General features: G+C 47.0%; 1 protein-coding gene across 5 annotated transcripts in view; it reads left to right on the forward strand.

Moving 5' to 3' along the window:
• Positions 1-20226, forward strand: part of LOC143934285 (zinc-alpha-2-glycoprotein-like) — a 42754-nt gene that overhangs the window by 10560 nt on the left and 11968 nt on the right. The window contains exons 1-4 of one of the 5 annotated variants that reach the window (XM_077457748.1): positions 4293-4365; positions 4460-4569; positions 12619-12882; positions 16637-16942. In XM_077457748.1, the coding sequence (XP_077313874.1) occupies positions 4307-4365; positions 4460-4569; positions 12619-12882; positions 16637-16942 (739 nt within the window). In that variant the 5' untranslated portion in view covers positions 4293-4306. Of the gene's footprint in view, positions 1-4292; positions 4366-4459; positions 4570-12618; positions 12883-16636; positions 16943-20226 lie in introns of those variants that run through there. The other 4 variants (XM_077457749.1, XM_077457750.1, XM_077457752.1 and 1 more) reach the window with 4 other exon arrangements.

Consider the following 20226-nt stretch of genomic DNA (forward strand, 5'->3'; position numbering starts at 1 on the left):
TTCACTTTAAGCATTATTAAAATCACTGCTCCCGAAAAACTGCAGTTTTTAAAACTTTTTTTTTTGCATTGATACATGTCCCCTGGGACAGGACCTAGGTCCCCAGTGGTGGAAATACTGCCATAGCAACCCATGCAGGCGCTATGGGACCCGCAGCCGAGTGGGGCCCGGCAGAGGCATCTCTCTAATTAGGCAATTAGGCTACTTGAAGAGCCGCCTCTGCTGAAAAATGTCACCGTGAGTGCGGTGTTAAGCTCCGGCCAGCAGCGGGTTGCCTGTGATCTCTACAGCCAAGCAGTGAATAGAGGAGTCAGAGCGTGGCTGTCTTGGGAGGAGGCGGGCCAGTGCTGTGTTGTCTTAGCCCTTGTACACACGGTCGGAGATTCCGACGGAATGTGTCCGATCGGACCGTTTTGTCGGATATTCCGACTGTGTGTGGTCTACATTGGATTGTTTCCGACGGACCAAGTTTTCCAACTTGTTGGTAAAATTTTCCGACAAAATGCTCCGATCGGACATACTCCGATCATGTGTAGAGAATTCCGATCGGACAAAGTGCCACGCATGCTCAGATCAAATTCCTACACCAAAGCTATTGGCTACTAGTGTGAACGTAGTCCCGTCGTAACGAAATAAGTCATCACGTTGGATTTTCCGACAACTTTGTCCGACCGTGTGTATGCAACAGTTTCGGACAAAATCAGTCGGACAAAATCCGACGGATTTGGTTGTCGGAATCTCCGACCGTGTGTCTTAGGGCTTAGGGAGGAGAAGGGGAGGAGATTCCAGCAGTCTGGGCACAATTTCCTCTGCTCCGGAGACACAGATCGTGCCCCAGTCGTCACCCCCCCCCCCCCCACCACTGGAGTGCTCAGTGGAGCGCTCCTCGCACACCCCGGAGGAGGCATCTGGCTGAGAAGGAGAGGAAGGTACCACGGAGGGGGCCTCACGAGCGCTGTATGGAGTCGATCTGACAGAAGGGAAGGTAGGAGAGAAGAGGTGTCTGGGCTGCACCCCTCTGGGGCTGTCAATCAGTGCTGATGTGGGGGGGGGGGAATCAGGGGCTCCAGCTGCAGGGAGCGGCAAAGCTACCACCATGCCACAACCTTTTCTGCAGCCAGCGACCACCAACAATTTTTTTTATTAGAGAGAGCCACCCCCCCATCCATGTTCCTGCAGCATCCTTCAGCCAGACTGATCTTTATATCCATCCCTGCCCCCACCCCCCCCCCCTCCACTCCATTCCACCTGATGTGTCATTAACAGTAAGGACAGCTCAGTCTTGTGTCAGTGTCCCAGTGTGTCCACCTGTGATTGGCAGCCCCTGACCCCTCCCTTCACCCTGCCTTTACCCCTGCCTATGCAGGGCTCCACTGGGGGGGGGGGGGATTGGGACGGATGCTCTGCATCCTGTGCTGGCGATGCCTGCTGATTGGCTTCTCCGTTGCTACCTCCCACACTGACACCAGCACCAAGATAGAGAGCACCGACACCAGCACTGAGATAGAGAGCACTGACACCAGCACCAAGATAGAGAGCACCAACACCAGCACCGAGATAGAGAGCACTGACACCAGCACTGTGATAGAGAGCACCGACACCAGCACCATGATAGAGAGCACTGACATCAGCACCGAGATAGAGAGCACCGACACCAGCACTGAGATAGAGAGCACTGACACCACACCAGCACCGAGATTGAGAGCACCGACACCAGCACCGAGATAGAGAACACTGACACCAGCACTGAGATAGAGAGCACTGACACCAGCACCAAGATAGAGAACACTGACCCCAGTACTGAGATAGAGAGCACTGACACCAGCACTGAGATAAAGAGCACTGACACCAGCACTGAGATAAGGGAACACTGACCCCAGTACTGAGATAGAGAGCACTGACACCGGAACCAAGATAGAGAGCGCTGACCCCAGTACTGAGATAGAGAGCACTAACACCAGCCCTGAGATAGAGAACACTGACACCAGCACTGAGATAGAGAGCACTGACACCAGCACCGTGATAGAGAGCACTGACACCAGGACCGAGATATAGAACATTGACACCAGCACTGAGATAGAGAGCACTGACACCAGCACCGTGATAGAGAGCACTGACACCAGCACCGAGATAGAGAACACTGACCCCAGTACTGAGATAGAGAGCACTGACACCAGCACTGAGATAGAGGACACTGACACCAGCACTGAGATAGAGAGCACTGACACCAGCACTGAGATAAGGGAACACTGACCCCAGTACTGAGATAGAGAACACTGACACCGGAAGCAAGATAGAAAGCGCTGACCCCAGTACTGAGATAGAGAGCACTAACACCAGCACTGAGATAGAGAACACTGACACCAGCACTGAGATAGAGAGCACTGACACCAGCACCATGATAGAGAGCACTGACACCAGGACCGAGATAGAGAACACTGACACCAGCACTGGGATAGAGAGCACTGACACCAGCACCGAGATAGAGAACACTGACACCAGCACTGAGATAGAGAGCACCGACACCAGCACCGAGAAAGAGAACACTGACACCAGCAATGAGATAGAGAGCACCGACACCAGCACCGAGATAGAGAACACTGACACTAGCACTGAGATAGAGAGCACCGACAGCAGCACCGAGATAGAGAGAACCGACACCAGCACTGAGATAGAGAGCACTGACACCAGCACTGAGATAGAGAGCACTGACACCAGCACTGAGATAGAGAACACTGACACCAGCACTGAGATAAGGGAGCACCGACACCAGCACTTTAAAGCTCTTAATATATGTAATTTATACAATTTTCTTTTTTTATCGCTTGAATTATTTTTCCCATTATGGGTGTGAGTGGGGCCTCATGTCTAGGTATTGTCTAAGGCCTCACAAAGCCTAGAGCCGCCTCTGGGGCCTGGTGAGGATGGTGAGGATGAAAAAATTTTAATTTACTGTTAGGGCCGGTTCACACAGCGAGGCGCGGCGAGGCGTCTCCGACTTGCCTCGCCGCGACCTGCGGGGACCTCAGCGGCGACTTGCAGAGGTCTTCTGTATAGAAGTCAATGCAAGTCGCCCCCGAAGTCGCCCAGAAGTAGTACAGGAACCTTTTTTCTGAGTCGGAGCGACTCGAGTCGCTCCTCTCAGAACGGTTCCATTGTACAGAACGGGGGCGACTTGCGGGAGCGAGGCGAGGCGAGCCGTGTCGCCTCGCATCGCCTCGCTGTGTGAACCGGCCCTTAAGCCTCCTGGGCCCCGCGAGTCCAGCCGTGTCCCGACACACGCAGCTGCATACAGCAGGAGCAGAGAGCAGAGTGGGCAGGGCAGAATGCTCGAGCGCGCCTGTGAAGGGACATCATATTTGGCACATGAGGAGGGTCTGGAGTCTGGACAGGAGGTAGGAAGGGAGGGGGTGACTGTCATCTGTTTTGCTATTTTTGTGAAGAAAGTGTTTGCTATATTTTTTCATTAGGATAATTTCGGCACAAAGAGAGGAGGAGCAATGCCAGGTTCAAGGGTGCAGAATTCTGAGGTTTCTTTAGAGAGATTTAACATCACTTTCTGCCCTGCTGAAGAATTTTTTACAGACAGGAAGTGCGGGAAATTATTTGAATGGAGCCTGGATTGACATACAAACCTAACTGAAGTCCTTATCATTCCCTAATCCATGCAAAACTTGAAAAAAACTTTTTTGACTTTACTTACACTAAATTTTACTGAATGTAACCGGTAGATTTTATTGGCAGTGTTTTTATTTTGTTGTTCTAAATTAATATATGCTGTTGCCTGGGTACTGTGCCACATGAGTGTAGTTATCTGTTGTTCAATAGCGTTAGTTGATTATTTTTTTTTTGGGGGGGGGCCCATACAACATTTTTCTATGGGGCCCTGTGATTTCTAGTTATGCCCCTGCAGGTCCCCAAACACTTTTTAGGATAATATCTTGCATATTAGCCTTTAAAATTAGCACTTTTGATTTTGAACGTTCGAGTCCCATAGACTTTAACGGGGTTTTAAAGTTCACACAAAGTTTAGGCCTGTTCACAGGTTCTGGTGCGAACCGAACCGGGGGGGGGGGGGGGGGGTGTTCGGCTCATCCTTAGTCAGTGTGTGTCAGGTAGGTCAGTGTGTGTCAGGTAGGTAAGTGTGTGTCAGTGTGTGTCAGGTAGGTCAGTGTATGACAGGTAGGTAAGTGTGTGTCAGGTAGGTCAGTGTATGACAGGTAGATCTGTGTGTGTCAGAGAAGTGGAAATGTATCACAATATATACAATAGATTATATAGGGAAGTAAACACTGGAGACGCTGGAATGTTGCTTTCTCCTCAGCTCAGCCCTGGTGTACAGTTACAGGAAACAATCCAATACAGGTCGCTGTCACTGCTGTTCTTGATGTTTGGCACTTAATGGGGGATAATAATCTGATTTGAAGGTGTTGAATCTCTGATCTTCTGTCCTCACCAGGCTGTGGATTCTGATCTCCAGTAAGGGGGATAAGTCACCGATACTACGGAGAATGATAAGAGTACGCTTTCTTCTTCTCTGTGCCTGGGCGGTGGCTGGAGAGTATGCCGGTGAGTAGAAGCCAATCCATCTGTATTTTAACAGAGAGTGTTTTGTTAAACAATGTGATCCTTTAAATCTTTTCATAGAGTCCCAAAACCTCTAATATTTCGTTTTTTTCTGGAGCAGGGGGTGGGGATTCTCCTGTTATACTGACATTGTAGAGATCCGCTGTGACTTTTTCTGCAATTCTGTGCTATGAAGTAATTTAGAAGTATACATTGTAGCTTGCCAGGGCCGTCTTTAATATTGATTGGACCCTGGGCAAATATTTTCTTGCCCCCCCATGCAATTTCACTCTACACCTGCTATGAGACATACAGTAATGTACAGTAATACTGCTTGCTGGTTGGTTGCTAGAGGTTACACCACATCATCTCCTCACTGCAGGTGGGCATCATATACATATGAGTGCTATCTTTATTTACATATCAATGCCGCCGGCCACAACTATTAATTTATGAATGCCGCTGCAATTTACATATGAATGCCGCTGCTATTTACATGTAAACACAGGGTCAGCAGGTAAGTCTTCTGTGCACAACAATAGGGCAGCATTAGTACCAGCCCTTCACACTGAGATATCGCGACACAGCACGGGACTAAAACTTCAAGGGACAAGGGAATTTAAACTGGCATAGTTGGCAAGTAGGAGGCAGCTGCTTTGGGCCCCACAACAATGACAGGGCCCAGGGCAGCTGCCCCTTTTGCCCTGCCTTAAAGACGGCCCTGTAGCTTGCTAATGATTGACCTTATGAAAAGGTGAACTAATTCCAAGTATCCTGGCCACCCCTCTGGTCCTTGTTGCACATAGCGGTCACGATCCCTTGTGCTGCCGGTGTAGCAGTTTGCCCACCTCTGTAGACCCTGATGACCATAGCGGCCACGATCCCTTGTGCTGGCGCAGCACTTGCGCAGTATTGAGGACAAGGAGACTCCGAAAGTCTCCGAAGATGAACGGCGCCTGCGCACTGAGTCCAGGTTGAAGCCCTGCCATCCAAGTGGACATACGGTAGCAGTTAGTAAGACGGCCCCTCGCGGGCTCACTTCGCTCGCCATACTTCGGTCACGGCCTCGTTTCACTCTGCAATTTTTTATTCTAACTCTATGTCCACTTGGATGGTGGGGCTTGAACCTGGACTCAGAGCGCAGGCGCCGTTCATCTTCAGAGACTTTTGGCATCTCCTTGTCTTCCGTACTGCACAAGCGCAGAACAGGGCAGACACTATCCAACGGGGGACAGTATTCGACACAACACCGGTGTAGTAGTCTGCCCACCTCTGTAGATCCAGCTGATCATAGCAGCCATGAGGCCTCATGCTGCCAGTCAAGGTACACTGTACACTGCAATACAGAGCCCAGAGTGAGTCATTATAAGTGCTCATTGGTCATTGTAATCACATGATGGCACTGACCAATAAGAAGTTCTTTTTTTTTCTGGGGCACTCTACTGGAGGAAGAAGTTTCAGATGTACTTCTCTTTGTTTAGCATAGTAGCATTACTGCACTGATCAATGAGCATTTGCATTGTTGCCAACATTGTAAAAAAATTTTTTAGGAACACTTTTTGGGCTATAGGCAGAGTTTTATTATAATTAGGGGACGGGGCATGCGTTTGTTGGTGTGACATAAGAAAAAATAAAATGTGAAGCTGCGCCAAAAATGGGCTTGGTTACGTGAAATAGTGGTTGTAGCTTATATGGGCGTGGTTAAAATGAGGGTGTGGTTAGATTCTGAGATGAATGAGAGATGGAGAAAGAAAGGGGAAAAGAGGGAGGGAGAGAGAAAGGAGGGGGGAAGGAAAGAGGAATGGAGGGACAGCAGGCCCAAATCCTACACCACAACAGAAATGTGTATTCCAGAGTTTAACAAATCAGCATATAAAGATACTCCAAAACACCACGTGTTAGCACTTCAATCATCCCAGCACCATGGTTGTGGTGTCAGGAAGAGTGAAGCGCATTATTACAATTATTACATTGTAATATATAATGAAATCATTCAATTCACCATAATCCTGAATCAGTGGGGCCCCTGATGGCAGCTGGCCCCAGCGTGTCGTCTGCCAGATGCCATCAGGTGCCCCCAGCAGAGTCCATCCTTACATCAGGTGCCCCCAGCAGAGTTCGTCCTTATATCAGGTGCCCCCTGAAGCAGAGGCCCTCCTTACAGATCTGTGTCCCTGGCAGCAGAACCCCTCCTTACACCAGGTGTCCCCAGTAGAGTCCCTCCTTACACCAGGTGTTCCCAGCAGAGTCCCTCCTTACACCAGGTGTTCCCAGCAGAGTCCCTCCTTACACCAGGTGTCCCCTACAGAGTCCCTCCTTATACCAGGTGTCCCCAGCAGAGTCCCTCCTTATACCAGGTGTCCCAGCAGAGTCCCTCCTTACACCAGGTGTCCCCAGCAGAGTCCCTCCTTACACCAGGTGTCGCCAGCAGAGTCCCTCCTTACACCAGGCATCCCCAGCAGAGTCCCTCCTTACACCAATTGTCCCCAGTTACCAGTGGCATCACTTGGGTTGATGTCACCTGGTGCATAAAAACATGGTGTCTCCCGCAGTACAGACCCCCCTCACTAAGTGCAGACCCCCCTCCCATAGTGCAGACTTCCCTCAGTGCAGGCCCTCTCCCTCAGTACAGACCTTCATGGGCAAACCATCCCCCCTCCATCTGTACCGACCCCCCCAACAGAACAGACCCCCAAGACAACCCTCACCCCCCCAGGGCAACCCTCCCCCCATATGTACAGACCTCCCCCAGGACAACCCACCCCCCATATGTACAGACCCCCCGGACAAACCTCCCCCCATATGTACAGACCCCTGAGGAACCCCCACCTGGACAAACCCCCCCATATGTACAGACCCCCCAGGACAACCCACCCCCTCCCCTCATGCACTGGGCGATGAGCAGAGGATTCAGCGTGCAGCTGCCCAGAGAGTTGCTTGCTCAGACTTTCACTCTCCGGGAGGCACACTTGTGACAGGAGGCAGCCGCAGTGAGTGTGAGACAGAGCAGAGTCTCACTCAGCTTGTGGATGCCAAAGGGGAAGAACCAAGAGGTGGAGCCCAGGTGGCAATGAAAGCGGCTGCCAATAGAAATGGAGCTCAACGGAGGGGGGGACAAGAAAGGTGGGACTTTATATGAGGCACATGATAGCAAAACATAATACCAGTTGAACAGAGGAATTTTATTCACATAGCAGTATAATACATTGTTATTATCGAATAAAATGTATAACATGATAACTAAAATAATAGCAAAAATGACAACAGGGACATCAAAAGACATAACCACTGGTATTCATGGTAGATAAATAAACACAATAGTAAACATTAAGCAATTTGATAACAATGGTGTCTCAAAAAATAATCATTGTGAAATTCCATAGTTCAACATGGACAAGCTTGGATAAAATCAATGTTGCACATTAATATCTGCAGGACCTATGGCCTCGCTGAGCCAGATGAGGTAGGAATGAAGTAATAACTGAACAAAAATAAAATTGGGTAGATGCACGGCAACAAATAGCTCTACGCGTTTCGTGGCTGATGCGCCACTCGTCAGGAGCATGCACGTGAGTATCTAAAAAAGGAGCAAAACGGAAAAATGAAAAAAATAGTAATATAAAGTAATAAAATAAAACCCATAAACGGGGGTAGGATAATACCCCCAACCGCACAAGAGTGCAAACTTACTGATTAGAGCAGCTGACTAATGATAGGGCGGGAAGGGGCCAAAGGCGTCCGAAATGGCCTCCAACCGGGGGCCGTGGCAGACAGCAATGGTGGCGACCCAGGCAGGCTACAATCAGGGCGGGCTAGGGACCACAAGGGTACTCTGTAAAGAAAACAGTCAAGATTGAATAAGAAATCACTAGGGGTGACTAAAGTGAAGATATGAAATAAAGCACACCGTGCTAGTGGAGAAAAAGGTGATGAATCAACAATTGGCAGTAATAGACTGCCTAAAAATAGTGACAAAAAACAATTTGTGAAAATAGAGGCTAGGTTGGCCAAACAAAGAAAAGTGTGACAAAGACAATTACCTGTGAAAACCACACACCAGCTAGAGAGAGAGAAATAGCACGGTGTGGAGTGAAAAGTACAGGAAGCCTTGAGTGCCAAGAACGCCCGGAGAGACGCCCATATATGCGTCACCACAGCACCGCCCACTATCGTCACGCAACGTGGCATAGTGCGAGGGAGGAGATGGAGCTCAATTTCTATTGGCAGCCACATTCATTGGCACACGGGCTCCACCTCTTGTTTCTTCTTCATGAGCTGGACTTCAGTAAAATGGGCGCGACGGAGACAGCATTGCCTAGTGATGGGCACGGACCTCTAGCGGCAGGGCAATAAAATCGGGAAAATGCAGATTTCCTGGGAAACAGTAAGACCGGGACAAAGGTCTAAATCCTGGGAATGTCCCAGGAAATTCAGGACAGTTGGCAAGTATGCATTTGCCATTGTGAACATTATGAAGGATACTCACTCCAAGGTTGTGCACTGCTGTGTACAGTGTACAGACCGCTACATCGGCACATAGCACATCACAGATGTTATGTTCAGCAGGGTCCACTGAGCTGACCAGGATATTTGGAGTTAGTTCACCTTTTCATTTTTCATGAATAGTTGAAGTTACCCTTTATTTTAGTTAACTCTGTGTAACAGTGGTCTGCCTCATGCTAGGCTTCCTGATCAGCACCTGTAATAGCTAACTCATTCATCTCCGGACAAGGAAGTGGTCCCCCAAACACACTGTGATACTCTGGACATAAGAGTCCTGGGGATATCTGGAGGACCTAATGCCGCGTACACACGAGCGGACTTTTCAACATCCAAAGTCCGACGGACTGATTCCGTCAGACTATTCGATCGTGTGTGGGCTGCAACGGACTTTTGATTCGCCAAAGTCTGACGGACTTTAGAATATGGAACATGCTTCAAATTTTTCCGACGGAACTCCGCCGGACCCGGTCCCTTCGAAAAAATTTGCTCGTGTGTATGCTATTCCGACGGACTAAAACCGACGCTAGGGCAGCTATTGGCTACTGGCTATGAACTTCCTTATTCGAGTCCAGTCGTACGTCATCACGTTCGAATCCGTCGGAGTTTAGTGTGATTGTGTGTGGCCAAGTCCGCTCAGTCGAAAAGTCCGTCAGAACTCTGTCGAAAACTCCGGCAGAACTCCGGCAGAACTCCTTCGGAAGTCTGTCGGACATAAGTCCTCTCGTGTGTACGGGGTTTAATAGTTCCCTGAGGCCTGTCCCATTTGCCTTTGTTCATCTCACCCCTCTGAGGCATCCAGCTTGGTTTATGATGCATTCTTCAGCTGCACTTTACCATTCCTGCTACAAGCTGTCATGATCTTTAGTCAGCTTTGGAATCCAGTAGCTGAAACAGCAGGCAAGTTTGTGTTTTTTGACAGGACAGGTTTGATATATTGTACCAGCAGGGAGTAGAAGTATGGAAGCAAGCTGAAGCATAGTCAGAAATCAGAAGCCAAATGTATCAGGTTAGTCGCTGTAGATCTGAGAGGAAGATCTGAAAGGAGTAGAAGCTCTGCTGATTTTATCATCCAATCATGTGCAAGCAAACATGCTGTTTTTTTATTTTCCTTGTATGCCCCCCTCCGATTTCAAGCAACTGCACTTCCTGCACTTGCAGTGCACCTGTACTTTACAGTGGATTTGCCTTTGTTAAATAAACCCCAAAGTGTAGTGGGGGCAAGAAAGACAAGATAATAGCAAAACCTGGCAAACATGAAGTGCCGAGGCGTTCAGTAAAGGAGCAAGGAGTTCAGAGTTCATCCAGAAACTAGAGATATCTAGGAAGATTGACCTCGGGATCAGGCAGGCCTTTTGAATATTTGCTTGAGCAGTTAGTCACTTCCATATATACATGCTTACCATACCTACCAACTTTGTGAGATGGAATGAGGAACACCTATTAGCAAAAGTATGTAGGCATAGGACGCACCCCTTGCCACACCCCCTTAAAGGTTTTTTTTTACCACTACTATTCCTTTTTATTGGCTTTTGGAATTTACAAATGGTGCAATTTAGAAATGGGATAATATGCTTAGCACTGCCAAACACCTTTTGATAGATAAGTAGTGACTTTTATATAAAACTATATAGAACAGACAAAAATAAGGGGCGAATTAGAAGGAAAGGGGGACAGAGGGACTTTGTTCCAAATGAGGGACAGATCCTCAAAGTCAGGGACAGTTATGCGCTATGGCTTACTGTCATCTAGGTCCCAGGAGACAGTACATTGCCGTTCATATAAACTAAACTGTTGATTGGTAAAGAGGGCATGTGAATCGAAGAATAGCCCAGACCTTACAAGCTTTACCTAGTGTCCTGCATCCCTAGCCAGTGATGTACATAGTCCATAAAGTGCTGCATCTCTCCCTGAATGCTTCCCCCTTAAGGGAGCTCTGAGATATATCAATGAAGCTTACACCTTGCTGTCCTTTGGTTCTCAGTGCTTCCAATAACCACGAAAAAGAGGAAGCTTGGCCTACTACCTAGGGTGCCCCGCAACTCAATGTATCCCCTGCCTATGGGGCATCCTATCTATGGAGACCTTTTAGTGGCTCCTAGGCACCTACTTTGCATATTAATCCAAGTGGTCCTGGACCAAACCATTCCACTATGGCAGGCACGATCTAGTGTCCAGTAAGGGCAATTACACTTACACCCCATTCACACCGATCGCAACATTGAAATTGCGCAACTTCACTTAAAGTAGCACAATTTAAAAGTAGCATTTCAATGTTACTTTAGGTGCGACTTGGAAGACATCTGTACGACTACATGTACAGATGTCTATGCAAGTCACAAAAGTAGTGCAGGAATTACTCTCAAAATCCAAATTGATCACTTCCTATGCAAACAATAGGGTGCAAATTGTCATGCGATTTGAAACTGTCAAAACGCATGACAAGTTGCTCCGCTGTGACCAGGCCAGGGGCTTACACATCTATGCCTTTACCCTACATTACTACACATTTATTATTTATTTATTACTGGTATTTATATAGCGCTGTTAATTTACACAGCACTTTTCATATATATGGTACATTCACATTAGTCCCTGCCCTCAGGGATCTTACAATCTAAGGTCCCTAGCTCACATTTATAAATACACATACTAGGGTCAATTTAGACAGGAGCTAATTAACCTACCAGCATGTCTTTGGAGTACCTGGATGAAATCCATGCAGGCACAGGGAGAACATGCAAACTCCAAGCATATTTAGAATTATTATTGTAACACAGCTCCCAACTCTCCCAGATTTGGAGGGACTGTGCCTGATTTGGAGCAATGTCCCTCTGTCCCTTATTCCACCTCATTTGGCCCTCATTTTAGTCTGATCTATATAGTTGTATATAAAATGCACTTTTTATCTTTAAAAAAAGTGTTTCCCTTTGCTAAACCTTTCTTCTGATTGCTGCATTTGTACATTTTAAAATCCAATATAAAGGAATAGTAGTGGTAAAAAAAAAAGTCCTTGTGGATTTAATTTACCTTTTTTTTGGTTAATTCTCCTTTAACGCCTCACACCCGCCCCCTGTCATATGACGTGATGGACTTTGAGCGGGTATATGTGAAGGATGCCATCAGGTACCATCACGGGTAGGGACAACATATTAACCTAGGGACAGGTTCCTGGCAATGAGGGACAGACTAGGTACTCCACTGTTTTCTCTGTTATTTCCTGGTGTCCAGTACTGTGACATAGGACTTGCACTGTTCTTCTAGGTGTCGCTTGCACCACCACCCTGCCTAACAGACACCCCCTATGCAGACCGTTGAGAAAAGCTCAAACAAAATAGCCATCAATTGAGTCTATTGTCTCAGTCAGCCCTGACTCCTAGACTTGCAATAAGAAAAAAGAATAGTAAAGTACAATTTGAATGCAACACGAAGGGAAGCAGAGCCAGCATTTCTAAAGAGCAAATGTATAAACACAGCCGTATGCCTTCTTGGACTGGAAACACTTTCCTTCTGCCTTCTTTTTGAACCTGAGGTCTTGTATGTCCCTTGCAGGTAGCCATCAACTCCATTATTCCTTCACAGGAATCTCCGATCCAGTGCCTGGACTGCCTGTGTTTTCTATTGTCCAGTACTTGGATGACCAGATGACAACCATATACAGCAGCGACACTGGTGAAACTCGACCTGGGGTTTCATGGATGGACAAAGGAGATCTAAAAAACTGGGAAGATACCTTGTATCAACACAAAAACTGGTGGACGATGGCATTCAAACACAATATCAAGACAGCCATGAGTCGATTTAACCAGACTGGAGGTTAGAGTGATCTATCGATCTACAACCCCAATTCAAAAAAAGTTGGGACGCTGTGTAAAATCTATATAAATGCAGAATGCAATGACTTGCAAATCTCATAAACCCATATTTTATCCACAATAGAAAATAGAACATATCAAATGTATAAACTGAGACAATGTACAAAAAAATAAGATACTTTTGAAATTAATAGCAGCAACATGTCTCAAAAAAGTTGGGACAGGACAACAAAACAAAGTAAGTTGGACTATCAAGGAAGCGGTGGAAGAACATTTTGCAACTTATTAGGTTAATTGGCAACAGGTCAGTAACATGATTGGGTATAAAAAGGTATCATAGAGAACCAGAGTGGAAGAGGTTCACCAATCTGTGAAAAGCTGCATCTAAATATTGTCAAACAATTTCAGAATAGTGTTCCTCAACATAAAATTGCAGACTTTAATCCAGTAGTGTATTTAGGTTTTGTGCTGCCCTAGACCTGACTAAACTCACGCACCCCTAATTTAAATATGACCCACCCCTTCCTGTCAAGGCCACACCCCTTGCTGTTTAAGACCCACCCTGAAATTTTTGAGTGGGAACAATAGTTCTGAGGGCCTAGGGGGATGGGTAATGGATTCCCTTAATTTGCATAGATTTCCTCTCACTTCTTGTTTGGCTATGGGACAGGAATTTAAGGGAAATCTCTGCAATGTGACAGGGATGGTAAAAAATAAAGTGACAGGGGTTATAACCCTCCCTTACTCTATACAAAATGAAAAAAAAACAGTGTTGCCTATAGTTCTACTTTAAGCACAATTTTTTGATAATTTTATGGAGAGGACTAAGAAGATATAACCATGCCAATGATGCAGCAGAAAACATATAGCACAGTGAGGAAGGTTTGTGGTTCTGGATGAGAGGACAGTCAAAATTAGAAGTGAGGCCGCTTGGGGGCTAGACTAATTTGCCTCTCAGCCCAGTCCGCCCCTTAAGACTGGTGCTACACTAACAATGTAACGCGAGCCGACGGGGACTCTTTACGTGATGCCCCCCTGCAAAGTACTGCCCTAGCCCTGGGCCTTGTTGGCCTAGACCAGGATACAGCATTGCTTTAACCACTGCCAACCAGCCACCGTCCTTATAGGGTGGCAGATTGGCTCTACTGCGCAAATCAGCGCAGCTGTACAGTGGCTCACGCAGCTGCATGCAGGGGGTATGCTGCCAGCGGCTTGCTCTCGCGCCTGCTGCACGATGCGGAAGCGAGCCCTGGGGTTGGGTGGACTCGCTGTCCACCGGCGGATCCGTGATCACCTAGTACAGAGGCAGAACAGGGATTTGTCAGTGTAAACATAGCTTGTAGACGCGATAACTTTTGCGCAAATCAATCTATATATGCCTATTACACTTTTTTTTAACCAAAAATATGTAGAAGAATATATATTGGCCTAAACTGAGGAAGGAATAATTTTTTTTATATATATATATTTTTCGCATATGTATTATAGCAAAAAGTAAGAAAACATTTTTAGTTTTTTTTTTCAAAATCGCCGCTCTTTGTTTGTTTATAGCGCAAAAAATAAAAACCGCGGAGGTGATCAAATACCACCAAAAGAAAGCTCTATTTGTGGGAAAAAAAGGATGCCAATTTTGTTTAGGTACAGCGTTGCATAACACAATTGTCAGTTAAAGTGACGCAGTGCTGTATCACAAAAATTGGCCTAGTCATTAAGGGGGCAAATCCTTCCAGTCCTTAACTAGTTAAAATATCATCTACATTGTAATAGCATCAAAAGATTCAGAGATTCTGAGGAAATCTCTGAGCTCAAGGGACAGGGCCGAAATGCAATATTGGATGCCATGATCTTCTGGCCCTCAGACAGCACTACATTAACCACTTTGGCCTCGGAAGATTTTCTCCCTTAATGACCAGGCCCTTTTTTGCACTGCGTCACTTTAACTGACAATTGCGCTGTACCCAAACAAAATTGACACCCTTTTTTTCCCACAAGTAGAGTTTTCTTTTGGTGGCATTGGATCACCTCTGCATTTTTTTTTTTTGCGCTATATTTTTTACTTTTTGTTATAATAAATTTTCAAGTAAAAAATTAAATATAAAAAATTAATTTCTTCCTCAGTTTAGGCCAATATGTATTCTTCTACATATTTTTGGTAAAAAAATATAAAAAATTGCAATAAGCGTATATTGATTGACAAAGTAGGGGATAGGTTTATGTTATTTTTATTATAAATATTTTTTTTATTAGTGATCAGCAATTTTTAGTAGGACTGCGATATTATGGCAGACAGATGGGACACTTTTGACACTTTTTTGGGACAGGTGATATTTATACAGCGACCAGTGCTATAAAAATGCACTTACTGTATAAATGACACTGGCAGGGAAGGGGTTAACAGTAGTGGTGATCAAGGGGTTAAATATGTTCCCCGGGAGGTGTTTCTAACTGTGGGGGGAAGGGACTGACTGGGAGTACAGAGAGATCACTGATCACTTGGAACAATCACTCTGTACTTCCCTGTCAGAACGGGGATCTGTTTGTTTACATTGACAGATCCCTGTTCTGGCACTCTGTGGAGCAATCATGGGTGGCCAGCGGACATCACGGCCACGGGCCACACACATCAGCTTCCTCGCCGTGCAGCGGGCTCGTGCACGCCTGCTATAGCTGTTAAAGGGACCGTCCAGCTATGGCGATTTTCAGGAACGAGCTGGCCTGCCGCAGTATGTCGGTGGCTGGTCGTCAAGTGGTTAAAAATAGGCATGATTCTGCATTGGGTCAGGAATACTTACACAACTTCCTGTCTGTGAACACAGTTTGCATGACAGAGCTTTACATGATCCAGAAACTCCGCCATCTTCTCTGGGCGAAAGCTCATTTAAAATGGTCTGTTGCAAAGTGGAAAACTGTTCTTTGGTCAGATAAATCAAAATTTGATTCGGGTAACCATGGGCACTGCATCTTCCAGACTAAAGAGGAGAGTAACCTTCCTACTTGGTATCAGCACTCAGTTTCAAGAGTCTGCATCTCTGATGGTATGGGGGTTTACTAGTGTGTATGGAATGGACAGCTTTCACATTTTGAAAGGCACCATCAATACTGAAAGATATATCCAAGTTTTAGAACAGCATAACCTTCTATCCAGACAACGTCTTTTTTCAGGGAAGGCCTTGAATATTTCAGCAAGAAAATGCTAAACCACATACTGCATCTATGACAACAGTATGGCCTCATAGTAGAAGGGTCCAGGTGCTTAACTGTCCTTTCTGCAGTCCAGACCTTTCAACAAATGAAAATATTTGGCCCATCTTGAAACAAAATATACAACAAAGAACACCCAGGACTGTTAAGCAGTTAGAATCCTATATCAGGAAAGAAATGGACAACATTCTTCTCTTGAAACTCCAGAAACCGGTCTCCTTGGTTCCCAGACATTTACAGTGTTGTTAGAAGAGGGGATGCTACACCATGGTAAACATGGCCCTGTCCCAACTTTTTTGAGATGTGTTGCTGCCATCAATTTCAAAATTACCTTTTTTTTTTTGGTACTTTTTTTAAACATTTGATATATTGACGTTTTCTATTTTCTGTTGTGAATAAAATATGGGTTTATGAGATTTGCAAATCTTTGCATTCTGTTTTTATATAGATTTTATATAGATTTATATTGATATAGATTTTACAAGGCGTCCCGACTTTTTTTGGAATTGGGGTTGTATCCATACAATATATCTTTCATGACAAATCCTCTTTAGAGGAGCTTTCTTCTGGTTTTTCTCCAGGTTTCCATGTGGTCCAGCTGATGTACGGATGTGAGCTAAGGCATGATAACAGTACCAGGCTGTATTATCGGTATGGCTACGATGGCAGAGATTTTATCACACTGGATACAGACAGATGGGTGTTTGAGCCCGGCGTGTACGAAGCTCAGATTAGCACGCAGCGATGGAATACTGCGGAGGATGGGGCAGGTCAGAGATGGAAGCATATTCTGGAAATTAGCTGTGTGGAATTACTAAAGAAATACCTTGATTATGAAAGAAGAGAGCCGGAGAGGAGAGGTGAGATAATAAGACTTAAAGTGGAGTTCCACCCAAAAAAAAATGGAGATTTTTTTTTTTACTCACCTGTTGCTAGGGGGTCCCTCGTAATCTGCCTCCTTTGGTGCCTGGACTCCTGACGTCATTTCCCTCGGCGCAGGAAGGAAGATCGCCTCTCTCCCCTCCCTAGGCAATCACCTGGGACACGTGACAGGTCCCAGATGATTGCGCAGCCAGTCACGGCACGTGGCGTGGCTCGCGCATGCGCAGTGGGTGCCCGGCTGTGAAGCCACTGCCGGATTTCGATAAGCCCCCCACCTGCAGACCCCGACAACCAACGGCCCTTGTCCTCATCAACATGGGGACAAGGTGCTTTGGGGTGGAGGGGCCGCAGGTCACCCCTTCCCAAAAGCACCCACCCCCTATGTTGAGTGTTGAGGGCACGAGGTCTGGTATGGCTCAGGAGTTGGGGCGTTCACTCGTCCCCACCCCCCACCCCCTTTCCTGGCCAGCCGGGCTGCGTGCTCGGATAAGGGTCTGCTATGGACTTTGGGGGGACCCCCAAGACGTTTTTTTTAGTGTAGAGGTTCCCCTTTAAATCCATACCAGGCAACGGGGCTAGCGAGGTGTTGATAAGCCCTCTGCCCACAGACCCCGACAACCAACGGCCAGGGTTGTTGGGAAGAGGCCCTTGTCCTCATCAACATGGGGACAAGATGCTTTGGGGTGGGGGGCCGCAGGGACCCCTTCCCCAAAGCACCCCTCTGTTGAGGGCACGCGGTCTGGTACGGCTCGGGGGTGGGCTCGCTCTTCTCCACCCCCTTTCCTGACCGGCCAGGCTGCGTGCTCGGATAAGGGTCTGATACGTTTTTTCGGCATAGGGCTTCCCCTTTAAGTCCATACCAGGTGACGGGGCTGGTGAGGTGTCCTTCGCTAGTCCCGTCTAGTCCCGTCTACCTGGAGCCGCGTTCAAAATGAACGGACTTTCCTCTGAGTGCGGGCAAGTCCGTTCATTTCAAAAGTCCGGCGGACTAGCACATAGACGACTGGATTGTCCGCCGACTGCTTAGTCCGGCGGACAATTTTGAGTCAAAACTTCTTTCTAAATCCGCCGGACTTTTGGGGGAAAAAAGTCCGCCGGAGCCCACACATGGGCAGATAGTCCGATCGTGTGTACGTTGCATAAGGAATAACTCACTTAAATCTGTCCAAACCAGTCTTGAAGACATCCCAGGTATAATAAAGTTTGAAAAATAAATCATAAATTATAATATAATAAATAACTATAAATAATTATAACAAATAATAGTATAATAATAATAAAAATTATTCAATAATGTAATCAAATCAAAAACACTCAAATTTGCTCAGTTGCAGAATTGTCACTGTCATTGGATTTAGTGTCTGATGGCGAATTTCCCCACAAATCACTATCACTCAATTCTGCAAGTGATTCTAATTTATTATCGCTGTTTTCTAGATAGCCTAAAACCACTTTTGACATAAAGGGACACTTTTTGGTTGCTATGGACAATCTCCAAATTCCAGGTAGAAAAAAACAGTATTTATAATATAAAAGTGCATGCAGGGCACCAGACACACCACTAGGGACAAAGGGCATGTGTAATATTACAGTGTACTGTATATGTACTGTGCTTTTACTATTTTAAATTTGGCACCGTTCTCCATCCCCGTGCATCGCAATGCTCACAAGGAATGGAGCCCGGCGGAACTCGGCACTGTGTGAATCGAACGAGGAGACAGTTCGCACACACAGGAGGGAGACATCGCAGGATCCAGGGGACAAGGTAAGTAACTTTCCCTGTATCCTGCGATGAGATCCCGATCTTTAATAAGGGGGCCCCCAGATCCTGGCCCCCCACCCTATGTTAATGAGTATGGGGTACGATGTACCCCTACCCATTCACTTTTTTACTAGCGTTGACCTGGTCTCTCCTCCTCCTCTGACACGACGCTCTCTCCGACCGTAATTGCAGGGACACATTGTGCGGCAACTTGTATAGGGATAATGGGCAGGGTCATCGGCTGATGTCACAGTCCTGGAGGATGCTGGGGCTGTGACATCATAAGGGACAGGGTCACCATGTGACATCACGCGGTGACCCCGCCCCTTATCCCTATATAAGTTGCCACACAACGCGTCCTTGCCATTACGGCCGGAGAGAGCGTCCTGTCAACATCGGAAGGAAGAAGAAGGCAGAAGAAGAAGGGATTCTGATAAGCCCCCCGCCCGCAGACCCCGACAACCAACGGCCAGGGTTGTCGGGAAGAGGCCCTTGTCCTCAGCAACATGATGAGGCAGGGCCCCTCCTTCCCAAAAGCATCCCCCCCATGTTAAGGGCATGCAGCCTGGTACGGCTCAGGAATGGGGGGGACACTCATTTGTCCCCACCCCCTTTCCTGATCGGCCGGGCTGCGTGCTCGGATAAGGGTCTGCTGTGGACTTTGGGGGGACCCCACGCCGTTTTTCGGCATAGGGGTTCCCCTTTAAATCCATACCAGGAGACGGGGCTCATGAGGTGTCAATCTCGCCGATGGAGGCGGCGACATTGACTTCCTTCGCTAGTCCCGGCTACCTGGAGTCACGTTCAAAATGAACAGACTTTACTTTACTTGTGTGGGCAAGTCTGGTCATTCAAAAGTCCGGCGGACCCCCGCCATAGTCTGGTGGATTGTCCGCCGGACCTAGTCCAGTCGTGTGTGGGCAAGTCCACTTGTTTGGAAAGTCCGGCGGACCTCCGCTGCAAAGTCCGGTGGATTGTCCACTGGATAGTCTGATCGTGTGTACGCAGCATTAGGGGTACTTGAGTACTGAGGTTGGGAACCACTGTTCTCCCTCTTCTTTAACCACTTCAATACTGGGCACTTCCACCCCCTTCTTGCCCAGGACAATTTTCAGCTGTTATTAAATTTAGAAATTAGGAAATGTTTCTTCTTCACTGATGTGCGCTGATGAGGCTGCACTGATGGGCACTGATAAGAGGAAGCACTGATAGGCTGCACTAATGGGCACTGATTGGCACTAATGGGGCTGCACTGATAATCAGGGTACTGATCATCAGTGTAAATGATGTGCTGACAGACTTGCCGGGTAACGGCTCTCCTTTCCTCCCACAGACACAACGTGTGAGGAAAGGACTGCCAGTAACTGGCGAGTCTGTTTACATGTGATCAGCTGTAGTTGGACACAGCTGATTACATGGTAAAGGGCCACTGTGATTGGCCCTTTACCCCGATCTGTGATCAGCTGTGCCAAAAGAACACAGCGGTCACAGAGTGAGCTT

This window comes from Lithobates pipiens, unplaced genomic scaffold (assembly GCF_037356315.1).
Source record: "Lithobates pipiens isolate NorthernLeopardFrog02 unplaced genomic scaffold, aLitPip1_a1.2 Scaffold_27, whole genome shotgun sequence".
NCBI lineage: Eukaryota > Metazoa > Chordata > Amphibia > Anura > Ranidae > Lithobates > Lithobates pipiens.